At 46.8% G+C, this 13026-nt stretch overlaps 2 protein-coding genes across 2 annotated transcripts; one reads left to right on the forward strand and one right to left on the reverse strand.

Moving 5' to 3' along the window:
* Positions 1 to 482: 482 nt before the first annotated feature.
* On the forward strand, positions 483 to 5979 carry serinc1 (serine incorporator 1). Its single transcript, XM_084699670.1, has 10 exons — positions 483 to 618; positions 1824 to 1985; positions 2077 to 2270; positions 2406 to 2485; positions 2617 to 2754; positions 3054 to 3223; positions 3486 to 3576; positions 3985 to 4126; positions 4242 to 4466; positions 4694 to 5979. Exons 1-10 carry the CDS (start codon positions 580 to 582, stop codon positions 4830 to 4832), a joined length of 1380 nt encoding a protein of 459 aa, XP_084555796.1. The 5' UTR covers positions 483 to 579; the 3' UTR covers positions 4833 to 5979.
* Positions 5980 to 6072: 93 nt separating this feature from the next.
* hsf2 (heat shock transcription factor 2) lies at positions 6073 to 11753 on the reverse strand. Its single transcript, XM_084699669.1, has 10 exons — positions 11565 to 11753; positions 10985 to 11093; positions 10577 to 10704; positions 10317 to 10441; positions 9636 to 9711; positions 9307 to 9447; positions 8925 to 9037; positions 8355 to 8690; positions 7655 to 7757; positions 6073 to 7221 (listed from the first exon to the last, which is right to left on the reverse strand). Exons 1-10 carry the CDS (start codon positions 11655 to 11657, stop codon positions 6802 to 6804), a joined length of 1644 nt encoding a protein of 547 aa, XP_084555795.1. The 5' UTR covers positions 11658 to 11753; the 3' UTR covers positions 6073 to 6801.
* Positions 11754 to 13026: the final 1273 nt, after the last annotated feature.

The raw sequence follows: 13026 nt of genomic DNA on the forward strand, positions 1-13026 counted from the left end.
TGTGAGTGAGTCAGAGGTCAACTGATTCTTTAGCTCGGGCCAGAGGGTCACACACACTTTCTCACAGCACATATCAACACAGCAGGTGCTTGGTTTTGGGGTGGTAGACAGACACAATTATATGATTACAGCATTTGTCTTTTGGTAGCCTTTTGTTATAGCAAACCGTTTATTAAATAGATACCTGTTGAGCTATGTGTGGACCCACATAAAGACACACACACACACACACAAACACACACTCGCACACACTCGCACACACTCGCACACACACACACACACACACACACACACACACACACACACACACACACACACACACAAAGACACACACACACAGACATGGGCAATCAAACCCTTACAGACAAGAGAAGACCCAAATAGAACATTCTACTAGCATTTTCTCTTGATCTAAACAAAATTGTTACGCATCAAGTCAAGCATGTAAATTCTGCTGGCAGGAAATGGAGTCACAGAGAAGGAGGAGTTTCATTGGCAGAACGGAAGTGGCAGTCAGATTGTAAACAGACGGCCAGCATCCATCTTTTCCAGTGGAGAGTATTATTTTAGCGAATCAACATGGGGGCAGTTCTTGGATTATGCTCCATGGCGAGTTGGGTAAGCCATTAATGTTCAATTGTTGATGAAAAAAGATATGTAACTAAAATATTTAGTGGCGGGTGATCAATAAATTCTTCCGACGATCGCTGTGGCAACCGCTAGTCTAGCTTTAGCTACTAACAGTGTTTTGCGCAGCAACATTCAACAAAAGAGATCAAGGGTGGTTCCCTGTTCAGCTTTGATGGTGCATTGACTTGAAAATGTGTCATTTAAACAACCAGTATTAGCACAAGCTTTGTAGCTGTGTCATTCGTACTATATTGTTCACAATATATGATATCCCAAGCTTTGAACGATATTATTATGTGTTAACTTGTCATATTGGTGACATTTCTGGGCCTCTCCTTTTGACCAACAGGCAAAGTGTCTGATCTGACATACGTCGAGAGCTTTCGCCTTACCTTGTTTTCACTTGCAATATTTTAAGACTTGAGTTAATGAAACAACCCGCTAGCTATCTACCTTTGCTTAATGTTAAAGTTGTAGAGCTGTGACAATAGTAACTATTAGCATGATAGCTGTGTAGCCAGATCAATTTTTCCAGATATAGGCCTACCCAAACGTTAGCGAGTAGTGTTTTCAGTTAGTGTTTGGTCGTTTGCTGTCAGTGTGTTTACAGTAATGCTCAGCTAAATTGCGACACCCATGCTCTACCTTCCAAAAGAGATTACATATCAGACAGCTGCAGCACCTGATATTATTTTCGTAGCTCGCATTTCGTAACATTGATTATGACGAACTGGAATAGATTACGTTATACGTTTTTTGTTTATATACAGGCCTAGCCTAGACTGTTTCATAATTTTAGTGTGATTGTTTATTGAATGACTTTAAATGAAATTAAGTAATGAAATGAAAATGTGTGGGGTCATCAAAGATACCGTGATGACTGTCTATTTTCACCTCTGATGACGCATGGCAAAACAGAAAGTCCTAGCAGTGATGACTATGCATAGACTCGCTGTATTCTTAGCAGGGATTTGGGCCTCCCGTGATCTTACCCAGATAAAACCTTTAAAGTAATGTCAGGTCAAGTTTAAGACCAGCGGTAAAGTTGCACGCTTATAATTGTAACCCTTGTTGACTACGATCACCGTCCACTGCACCTTTTCAGCCTCCCTGTTCCTTCCTTTCACCCGGCAAAGGTGCAAATGATTGTTGCAGCAAAATAATGTTTTCACTACTTTATGTCCCGGCCACAGATCCCCTGTCTATGTGGTAGCGCCCCCTGTCTGCTGTGCAGGTGTTGCCCCAGCGGAAACAACTCCACGGTGACCCGGCTCATCTATGCCTTCTTCATGCTGATGGGGGTGGGCATCGCCTGCATCATGCTCATGCCTGGCATGGAGAGCCAGCTCAAGAAGGTAGGCCTGCAGACAGCCTGGGACCAGAAAGAGAGACACATTCCCATCAGTCTCATCTTCCCAGGAGGACTAACTCTGTTTCCGTCTGCAGATCCCAGGGTTCTGTGAGGGAGGGATGGGGACGTCCCTCCCTGGGGTCGAAGGTCATGTGAATTGTGATGTCCTCGTCGGCTACAAGGCTGTGTACCGCGTGTGCTTCGGTATGGCCATGTTCTTCCTCCTCTTCTCCCTCCTCATGGTGAAGGTCAAGAGCAGCCAAGACCCACGAGCTGCCCTCCACAACGGGTACGGGTCAGGTGACCACACCTGGATCTTCCAGCAGGACCTCTAGCAGGCTTTTGTTCTGGTTTAGTTCCTACTAATAGGAAAACACGATTCTGTATCATACTTCTCGATTGATGTGTTTTCTTCTCTTTCCAGATTTTGGTTCTTCAAGTTTGCTGCAGCCACTGCCATCTCCATTGGTGCCTTCTTCATTCCTGATGGAGCTTTCACTACAGGTGAGAACACGTTAACATTCAGTCTGCCGAGTTTAGGTGTGCTTGTTTACCATCCCAGTGCTGCCTTACTTGGGAATTACATAGTCTAAGGAGGTAACTGTAACCAAGGTGTGCCTGTTTCATTCCACCAGTGTGGTTCTACATTGGCATGTCCGGAGCCTTCTGCTTCATCCTGATCCAGCTGGTCCTGCTGATCGATTTTGCCCACTCCTGGAACGAGGCCTGGGTGGAGAAGATGGAGGAGGGTAACTCGCGCTGCTGGTATGCAGGTAACACCCATCTGGACTGGTAGTGCTATGACTGCTGTATATTGCTTGTGAAAGAGCTATCTGAATAAAGCTTGATTAGGTTTGATTAGCTCAACAGACATGGTCATCCATGGAGGTGATTGGAGGGGAGAGGGGTGTGGAATGATGGAGAAGATGGTCTGCTAATGTTATGCTTTTGTTTCTGGACATAAGACTTGTTACATAAGATGAACCTTTCTCTGTCTCCCTCCACTATTTCCTATCTCTCCTCTCCCCACACCCTTCTCTCTCCCCACCTGCTCTCCTCTTCCTCTCCCCAGCTCTGCTGTCAGCCACAGCAGTGAACTATGTCCTGTCTCTGGTGTCCCTGGTCATGTTCTACATCTACTACACCCACGCTGATGGCTGCACCGAGAACAAGGTCTTCATCAGTGTCAACATGCTGCTGTGTGTGGGCTCGTCCGTCCTCTCAATCCTGCCACAGATCCAGGTAAACAACCACATCAGCACACGGTACCATACCAGAACAGGCATCACACACTCTGACTGGTCACCTCACGTGTGTGTGTGTGTGTGTGTGTGCGTGATGGGTGACTTTCCCAAGGGGACGTGTGCACGATGGAGGAATGACTTGACACTGTGCCGTCCATGTGGTGCCTGACGCACTGCAGTACACCGACAACACTCACATCCATCTACCCATCCTTCCTTGTCTCTTCTTCTCACCCCCCCCACCCCCAAACCCTGTGCAGGAGTCTCAGCCCAGGTCAGGTCTGCTGCAGTCCTCCCTGGTCACCCTCTACACCATGTACCTCACCTGGTCAGCCATGACCAACGAGCCTGGTAAGACTCCGACACACCACATGAGGATCACTGATCAAACTGTCCTCCAGCAAGGCTGTCCTCCAGCTAGAGGGAGGAGCTCTCCAAGGCTCTTTATTCTGTTAGGAGCTACAGTAGCTTGATAAAGCTTCAGCCATGTCCTCCCCCCTTTTAAACCTTATAAAGGTCAAAGACAATAGGATTGGTTAAAGCAATGTGCTTGCAGTTCTAACCAGCCAATCAGAGTGGTGTGCTCATACCACATGATCTATCACCTTTGAGGTCTCTACAAGTTCAGTTGGAAAATAACCAGCTGTGTTATCCCTGTGTTGTAGAACACACTGGTCCCTGATAAGAACATTCTGTGATCTCAACTCTTTGGGTGGTTGATCTGTGTCTGTCCGTGGACTGTCTGTTTGTCTCTCACAGACAGGAATTGCAACCCAAGTCTGCTGGGCATCATCGGGCTGAACAGCACAAGCCCGGCCGGCCAGGACCACGTGGTGCAGTGGTGGGACGCCCAGGGCATTGTGGGATTGATCCTCTTCCTGATGTGTGTCCTCTACTCCAGGTGAGGAGAGGACCACTTCCCCTTTCAGTCGCACATCCCAAACAGTCTCTCTCTCATAAGCATACACCGGTAACCGATATGTACTCATGTGTTTACCCCATCCACTTCCCCCCAGCATCCGTAACTCGTCCAATGCCCAGGTGAACAAGCTGACTCTGAACACTGACGAGTCTGCCCTGATTGAGGACGGGCCGCACCCAGAGAACTTTGAGGAGGGCGACGGCCAGAACAGAGCTGTGGACAACGAGAAGGACGGGGTCACCTACAGCTACTCCTTCTTCCACTTCATGCTCTTTCTGGCCTCCCTCTACATCATGATGACCCTCACCAACTGGTACAGGTGGGTGTCTGTCTGGCCCTGGCCACAGGTTCTCCTGTCAGGCTGTACATGGACCTGTATCTGTTGTGTCACCTTTCTTTGATGACTCACCCCAGACGCCTGGCTTCTGCTGACAGCACATGCTCAAAGCTCGCTCGGTGCGTTGGAAGGTGTTCTTCCTGTGGGACCTGTCTTTTCGACCACTTCACTGTGTTTGTTTATCCGTGTACTCCTCTCTCCCCCCCCAGCCCTGATGCCAAGTACGAGACGATGACCAGCCGCTGGCCGTCGGTGTGGGTGAAGATCACCTCCAGCTGGATCTGCATCGCCCTCTACGTGTGGACCCTGGTGGCTCCCCTGGTCCTCGTCAACCGAGACTTCGACTGAGGGACGACCTCCCCCCCCCCCCAACCCATCTCAGTTGAATCTAGTATGACCCGGGGCCTGTTCAGGGAGGAGGAGGGTTCTGGAATGTTAAAAAATAGACGCGTGTTCTACGGATGAGTATTTCTGCCTTTGGAAATTGGAACACATGGAGTTTAGGCCGTGCTTTAGAAGGTGATGATTCCATTCGCAAAGTTCTGGAACACTTTGCATCTCTGAACACGCCTCTGGCACTCATCTCCATCACCCACTAACTCCCAGTCATTGTGAATACTCAGCCTAGTGTTTGTTGAATGTTCCCTGCTGCCATTGTAAATAGTGTATGTTCATTCCCCCCAGTAGTGACTTTCACCAAGTTACTTCTGCAGTCTTATTTTTTGTCTTTTAACAAAACTGCATGCGATTGATTTTTGTACTTGGGTGTTAAGATTATGTAACACGTGTTTGAAGATGTGTTTGCAAAAGTTGGCAATTTGCAGTGTTGGGCTTTTTTGTTGTTGGTAAGAGAGTAGGGCTTATAGGATGGACAGGAAGCTGAGTGGTGGAGCCTAAATCTCTCCCTTCTCTGATTGGTTGAGGGCTTGACAAATTCAGGAAGAGCCATGTGTGTATTGAAATGTAAAAAAACACATAATATCACTTTAAAAGCTTAAATTTCAGTCATGTGTCCAGGCTAGTTTATAGCTGTGAAGTTCAAGATTTCAGATTTAACTTGGGTATCATTTTAGTTTGTGAGGGCATGATCAGTTTAATGGTAAGTAGCATTTGCATGATCTAGTATTATCTGCCATCTTGTATCCTCGCTTTGCTGTGCCCCTTCCCTTTGAAGAACTTCAATCCAAACCCGATATCTCTTTCCTTTTTTGCAAATTGCACATCTTAGCAGTGGCTGTAGGTCAGTTACTTAACTTCCAAGTTGCGTATGTGTTTTTAGGATTTGCACTGGAGTTTTTATCGTAAAAAAACAAACAATAAAATACTGATGTTTAAACAGCAGATAAGTTATTTAGTAGGTGCTTGAATATAGCTGCGATGTGTATTCAGTGTTTCTAGCAGACTGATCAGTGACATGTTCAAACCTGGCTTTTACTTTTGTGTTGTGTTCTTGCCTTATGTCATGTAAGTGCATCGAATAAAGATTAAAAGGCAACCACTCGGTGCTGTCTCTTATTTCCCCTTTTCTGTCCCGTCCCTGCTCTACAACGACGACCCTCCACGAAGAAGGAACACAGGACACAGACAATTTCATAACTCAACATGTTTTATTGCCAAGCCTATAAACTGACAAGAAGCTCACCGAGGCTGAATCACACCAGTGTAATGATACAAGTGAACTTACACACACCAGTACGTTACACAACAGTAGCTGGAATTGTGGAGACAGTTTATAGATAAATACAGTGGGAGATACAATGCAAGCACTTCTGTTCTCGTAGAATAAGGACAGCAGTCTTCCTTAACATATATGACCATGTGCAGAAAATCAAGACTCAAAAGAAACTTCTTTAGAAGAGATAATGGAACATAAAGACAACCAATGATCATTATCAACACCTCCTAGGTAGTCACAGCTCTACTTTTCACCGTGGAAGCACATTAAACTACACTTGCAGAGGGATACTGGGCCGCCAACTGATAAAGGATGGAATAAGTGGTTCTGTACCTTCCACTTGTCAATGTGTATGTTGTGTGTGTGCAGAGAGTGAATAGAAATGTAGGTTATGTACCAAAGTAAGATACAAGCAACAGTAAATCATCATTTTGATGAGTATATACAAAAGGTTCAGTCCTTTTCTTCTCCTCTTCCTTCGACTCTTCTTCCTCACCAGCACCCTCTCCAGGGGGCTTCTACCCTGGGCACTGACCAAGCCACGTCCAGGCCTTCAACACACGTCAGCAAAGGAACTTCCTTGTCCAGGACCAGGCCCCGCCTTCCCCTGTTTCCTCAACCACCCCAAGGCTCCTCATTGGCTTACACATCCAGCCGGGTGGGGTCTGTGCCAGTCCCCTGGGGGGGGAGTTCACACAGGTAGAAGAGCGTGGCCTCACTGGCCTCCGCCTCCGTCAGGGGCTCCAGGCGGATGAGCGAGCTGCGGGGGGGGCTGGATGTGTCCAGGCTGGGCTCCAGCAGGTCTGTGGAGGGCTGCTCCTCCAGGGGGGAGGCTGAAGGGTCGGAGAGGAGGGGCTGGGCCAGCAGGCTATCTGACTCCAGCTCCAGCTCGCCCGCCAGGCCGGGGAGGGCGTCTGCATCGGAGGGCAGGGGGGCGCAGCCGTCCAGGAAGGCCATCAGGGGGCTGGAGGTGTACTGGATCAGCTGCTTGTCGGCTGGTGTCTCCTCTGTGTTGTGTGCTCTGGCTAGCTGCTCTAGGTTCCCTTTAGAGACGTCAGTCTCCTGGCAGAGAGGAACACACACAGTCGTGAGTTAGAAACACCACTCTCCTGGAGAGAAACCCAAACACGCTCAGTTGAACTGGGCAGATACACGACACAGCTTGGGCGTGTACAAACTCCCAGATCTACGCATGAAATGGTTGGAGCTGAGCCACTGCTACAGCGGGGTGGGGGGGGGGGGGCAGTTTGACAGCACTCACTTCTGTGGGGAACAGAAGCAGCCATCATGCAAACTCGTTGGACAATTAAAACTGAAAATCTGAGAAGAAAATACAGGGAAAGGACAGAGGAGGAGGAACTAAATAACCGACCAGGAACACATAACTCCAGCCCCTGTAGGCTGTACACTAACTGACAGCAAAATATATAAAGTTAGTACAAATAAAAGATAGCATGTGTGAAAGTACTGTGAGGACTGTGATGGTTGAAGGTACCTCCAGCAGGTCTGGGTCAATGCTGAACTGTTTTCCATAAAGCAAGGCTTGAAAGTCCTCTAGACTACAGTCAATGCTGTCCAGGTAGTCCATGAGCTCCACCCTGCAGAACCACAGAAGAAGAGACATCACAGACAGGAAATGGAAAGACAATCAGCGACAAGAGTTAAAAACATTTCAGTGAAAAGTCACCGGTTGTCACAGAGATTCAGGGTTTCTCTCAGAAAATGTGTTAGTTAAGGTAGTATGGAGGGGTTTGCCGTCAGACCGGGGGGGGGGGGGGGGTTAGAGACTAACGCGTTCTGCAGAGAAGGGAGACTGGCGTTTAGAAATGGAAAGGGAGTAAACAGGACAGGGTAACACGGCGGATATCGTAGTTAAGGCAGAAGGCGTGTGCTGCTTAGGCGGCCACCTTAACTGAAAAGTGCTGCGGGTAACCTTGGAGATTTATTCCAAAGAGGCCTCTTGGGCAATCAGGTACCATCTACAACATTGCTCTCCAGCCTTGCCTCTGGACTAGCTGTCCATGTAGCATCACCAAGCAGAGGATAGTAGGACAGCACTATTCAGGAGCCTTTGCCCGCTGGATAGAGGACCATTGTCTACTCATGAGCACCCCCTATAGGCTGAGGCCCCACACGGCCTAGAGTTGTGGAGCACAAAGCCTAGTAGTGGCCGTGTCCAGGCCGAGCAGACTTACTTCCCCAGCAGGTTGATGTTCTGGGAGATGGCTCCGCTCTCGTTCAGAATAGAGTCCATCATCTTGACCGGGTCCTCCAGGCTCAGGGCTGACGACTTGTTCAGCTGCAGGGCACTACTGGTGGGCAGACTGGCGCCCGCCTGCTCTCTGGAGGAGGAGGCGGTGGTCTCCTCTGGACCCAGACCTCCTCCGCTGTAGCAGAAGTCAGTCTGCAGGGCCGTCTCCTCCGAGTTGGTGCCGGTTCCGTTGCTGAGAAGGTCTACGTCTGCCTGGGTCTCTGCGTCTGGGGGGAGGACCACCTCGCCGTCAAAGTCCACCTCGATAATCTCCACATCCCTGGAACAGAGGGCAGTTTCAGTTGATCTCATTCAATGGCACCAGCCGTTAAAACTAGAACAGCGTCTGAAGAAAGCAGAGAGAGGAGAGGCCAGAATCTGAAAAGGCCTCCCTCTTTTTCCAGTCCTGTTATTCCCTTTATAGCTGCTGTGTTGTCTGGGAGAGGATGTGAAAAGGGATGCATTTCACCACAGCAGTCCCATACACAGAAGAACCTAAATCCCTCCCTCCTACCCTTGATCCAGAACTCTGGACGTCTCCTCGGCAACCCCCGCATCCTCGTCTGTGACGTCACATATGATGACATCGTCTGTAATCTCGGAGCCGTTGATGCCGTTGACGGAGGACTGCAACAGCAAGGTCAGGTATGTGAAATCAGAGCACGGCAGATGCAGCACAACATCTGCTATTAAAGAAACCCCCACAGAACCCCAGACTGGCAGACGTTACATAAGATGACACGCAACTTGCAGGACAGAAGAATAAAACTCAACTACAACTAAATCAATAATTGTAACCAGGTAGTTTGGGGTAGTTATGACAACGTATTTGATTATCTCTGATCGTGGCATAAACACAGGAAGTGTTCTAATATCAGTAGGACTAGGTGAGCTACCTTGTTGAGGTCCATGTCTTCCTCATAGATCTGGTGGATGTATTTGGGCTTCTTCCCGTTGGTGCTCATCAGGAGAGGCCTCTTGCGCTTCAGGTTTAAAATGCGGTTGTTCTGAACCAGGGTGACGATGAACTGGATCAACTGTAAACACAGGTTCAAGTTCCAGTTCCAGTTCCAATGCATTGGTCATATGTGGTCATATAACCTTGTCTCTTCATAGAATTTCAGCTTTGTCACGAGCAAACAATATGCCACACTCACACACTAAGAAAAACACACATTAAGACAATCACGTGCAGAAAGGGTTAAGAAGCAAAACACACATTTACCTTCTTGATGAGCTGCTGTTGATGCAAGTGTTTCTGTCTCAGGTCGGATATCTCCCTCCACAGAGATTCATTCTCCCTGGAGGAACATGGCTCACAATCAACATCACCACAACCCACCAATACAGACACCAGCACATCTCACAATCACCATCATCACAACTCACTTCCACAGACACCACTAGCAATGGGGTTTCTCTAGCATTCCTTATTAAGTTAAGTTGAACTAATTTGCACAACTAAAAACATTAAATCTGCTCCTCAATGTCAAGGTAATTTTGTGCCAGAAAGACAACCTAAACAGAGCTTACGTTTTCCTTCTTGCATAATTAACTCTAGTGGTCGGGATTCAAGTTTAAGTTACCAACCAATCCCAATCGTTGTCAAACCCCCTGATCCTAAAAATGGAAACAGGCCCCCAAAATAGGTGTGGTGTAGTGAGGTCACAGGTGTCATGACCATCCTCGTAAGAGGCTCTTCCTCCCTCCCTGGTTTGATTAGGGTTCTCTCACCGACCTCCTTTCAAACACCGGCTTCTTAAACCACACACACACCTCCACGCAAGCGTCCAAGCTAGCACTTCCATGAGATGGCCGGGGAGCATTAACACTGAGGAGAGAGTTTGGCCAACTGAGCTCAGATATGCTGGAAGCACGGCCCCTGACCCTCCACCTCCAACCCTACCTCTTCAGGGTGGCCAGTCTGGAGTCAATGCTCTCCTGCTTCCCCTGGACGTTCTGCATGTTGGCCAGGATCTTGGTCAGGTCCTCCTGCCTGGTCTTCCCATCCTCTGGCCTTGAGTTAGACACCTGGAGGAGGTGTTGGTGGTAGAAGGGTGATGGTGGTGGTGGGTGGGGGGGGGGGGGGGGGAGTAAAAAAAAGCATGTGTCATAAGGAACAGAAGGGTCGCCCGCTTGCCTACTTCCTCATCCTGGTGGTCTCACCTTGCGCTTGATGTTCTCCAGCAGGTCATCTTGACCATGTTTGAAGTAGGGGTGCTGGAACTCCACTGGCCCATCCCGCTCTAGCTTCACAATGCCTGTGTCAATGTGCATCACCTTACGGAATCCATCTGAAATCACAGAAGTAGAGATGGGTGAACACACACAAGGACAGGGCTTTACTAAGGTTTTTAGATTTAAAGCGGTATAATAACTTACAAGAAATGCTCACAATAAGACTTTGAATTACTTATTTGGAAATTAAGATTTAGAACCAACACATAAACTGCGATTAAGCTGCTAGGAATCTGCATCCTCTTAAACACACAAACACAACTGCGGACATTCAGACTGGTCCTTAGGGATGGTGCATTCCAGTGGAACAGTTAAGCACGGTTATTTTAAACTTACACATATTCAGCTGTCTTACAAAGCTGGCCATGTTATTGTGCTTAAAGAACTTTGGAAGGATTTCCTTAGCGAAGCGCTGTTCATCCAGTACCAGGAAACTGTTGCCCTCCTTTAAGTTAAGAAAACATGACAATATAATTCAGTTTCGTTGCCAACTACGTTGTTAAATCAATAGCCTTAATATCATACAAGAGCTATGTGTTGAATTTGATGCTACTAAATGAACTGCCAATCAGTTGTAGTCAAGTCTTCGTTGAATAGCGTTGGGGTAACTAATGTAAACAAATGCGATGGTTGAAGAACACATGAGTGGCTAACTAAATAACGGTGTGCAGTGGTTTTAGCCATGGCCATAAAGATATTAACCAAACTGTGTAAGTATCCCACTGGTAGCTATTTAACAAGATAGCCAACTATCAAACTGTATTGCCATGAAATAACATCTATCTATCTAGCTAAAAATATGCCCTATTTTGCATTACTATATGGGGGAGGTGTGCGGTGCTGAGCTGGCTAACTTAACTAGCTCAAAACATGCTAACTAGCTCGCTGGCCAAAAGGATAACAGGGACAGTTTTACCTGACTCCAACAAATAAATTCATTTGTATCAGCATCTTCAACCAGAGTCCACAGCTTGGTAAGGAAGGCAGGGACATTGGAGTTCTGCTTCATTTTGAAATAGTACGTTTAGAAGACAATAAGACAAATACGCAATGTTTGCTATTTTCTGCAGGTGAAAGAAAGTCGATGTGTGAGGAAAAAACAACGTCGTAGTCGTAGTGCATGCAACTTCCTGTTTGCAGGGCCGATTCCAATTGGTCAAATATCAACTTACGTAAGATCCCTCACGTGTTTCATGCAAACATACACACAAGGTGCATCGTAGTTTTTCTCTTTCAAGGAATCCCAGACAGCGAAATCTCTGTTAGGTAAAATTACATAACTTCTGCTATCTTTTGTGTGCAACTAGGGCATAAAAAACGTATTGATATAAGGGTATTTTATGAACTATCACCTTCTAAATGAATTATCACACGACTTTTAAATAACGTTTCTCAAACCAATACTTTTATAATATAGCCTAACTAGCTATTTTTAAATTGTTTAGATTTGATCACGCCCATCTCCGCTAAAACACAAAACGTAATATGTAATTCTACCACTAGATGTCAGCCTTGGATAATGCCAAATCAAACCCGTGACGCTTGCGTGCCCCGACTCGGGTACCCAGCTGGGTACTAACCTAACCCAGCATCAAAATGATTGGATAAAAATGTCTGGAATGTAATGCTTTTATACCAACTATTTGCGTATATGGTACATTGGTTATAATTAGGATAGTTAACTATTTTCTGTCCTTGTGTCACCCAATTATTTTAGGCCCATGCGGGGCATCGAGGTATGGAGGGAGGGGGGGCAGACCAGTCCATAACAGTCTTAACACAGATCAAATCATTCCAACGTTTGCTACTAATCTTAAGCACTAAGTGAAGTTAACATTAAGTCTTAAAATTCAGCTTCTTGTACCTAGGATACATATTTGACCAGGACATAATGTGGGAAAAAAAGAAAAGAAGAAAAAAGGAATCAATTGACTTTTATAGTCATTTGAGTGGAAAAACCCATAAAGAAGGGTTCAGAGGTTAAGTAAAACCATTTCCCTACTGACGGAAGAGGGCCACTGTGGACTACCTCCTGTAAGAGAGAGCAGAACTACAGGAGAGAGCTTACCACCGACGATCAGAGAGGCTGGGCTACTGAGAGGCCAGGCGGCAGTTGGCCAAACATGATAGACAATATAGAGCAAATGTGTGTCAGAGGGCACTGTGAACTTACACCGGGAGGAACAGAGCTGCAAACTATCTGTTGTGATGTTGTTTTTCTAAATCCACATTTAGATTGGACTGTCCTTGAATGAAATACATTAGTTTTCTCCATAACCAGATGTGGATCAAGACTAGAACATGTTCTCTACACTTACAAATCATACCTGTCTCGCTCTTCACCTTGTTGAAGTAACCCTTACAACACTAATGTCCAG

The sequence above is a fragment of the Hypomesus nipponensis genome, chromosome 6 (assembly GCF_054491055.1).
Source record: "Hypomesus nipponensis isolate SF chromosome 6, ASM5449105v1, whole genome shotgun sequence".
Classification (NCBI taxonomy): Eukaryota; Metazoa; Chordata; class Actinopteri; order Osmeriformes; family Osmeridae; genus Hypomesus; species Hypomesus nipponensis.

Bases quoted from the DNA above. Each gene is read 5' to 3' on its own strand.
- serinc1 (XM_084699670.1), top strand. From the start codon at position 580: ATGGGGGCAGTTCTTGGATTATGCTCCATGGCGAGTTGG. The intron at 2,271-2,405 runs GTACGGGTCAGG...TTCTCTTTCCAG, and splicing joins CGAGCTGCCCTCCACAACGG to ATTTTGGTTCTTCAAGTTTG. The intron at 2,486-2,616 runs GTGAGAACACGT...TCATTCCACCAG, and splicing joins TGATGGAGCTTTCACTACAG to TGTGGTTCTACATTGGCATG.
- hsf2 (XM_084699669.1), bottom strand. From the start codon at position 11,657: ATGAAGCAGAACTCCAATGTCCCTGCCTTCCTTACCAAGCTGTGGACT. The intron at 9,038-9,306 runs GTAGCTCACCTA...TTGCTGTTGCAG, and splicing joins AAGACATGGACCTCAACAAG to TCCTCCGTCAACGGCATCAA. The intron at 7,758-8,354 runs GTAAGTCTGCTC...GTGGTTCTGCAG, and splicing joins AACATCAACCTGCTGGGGAA to GGTGGAGCTCATGGACTACC.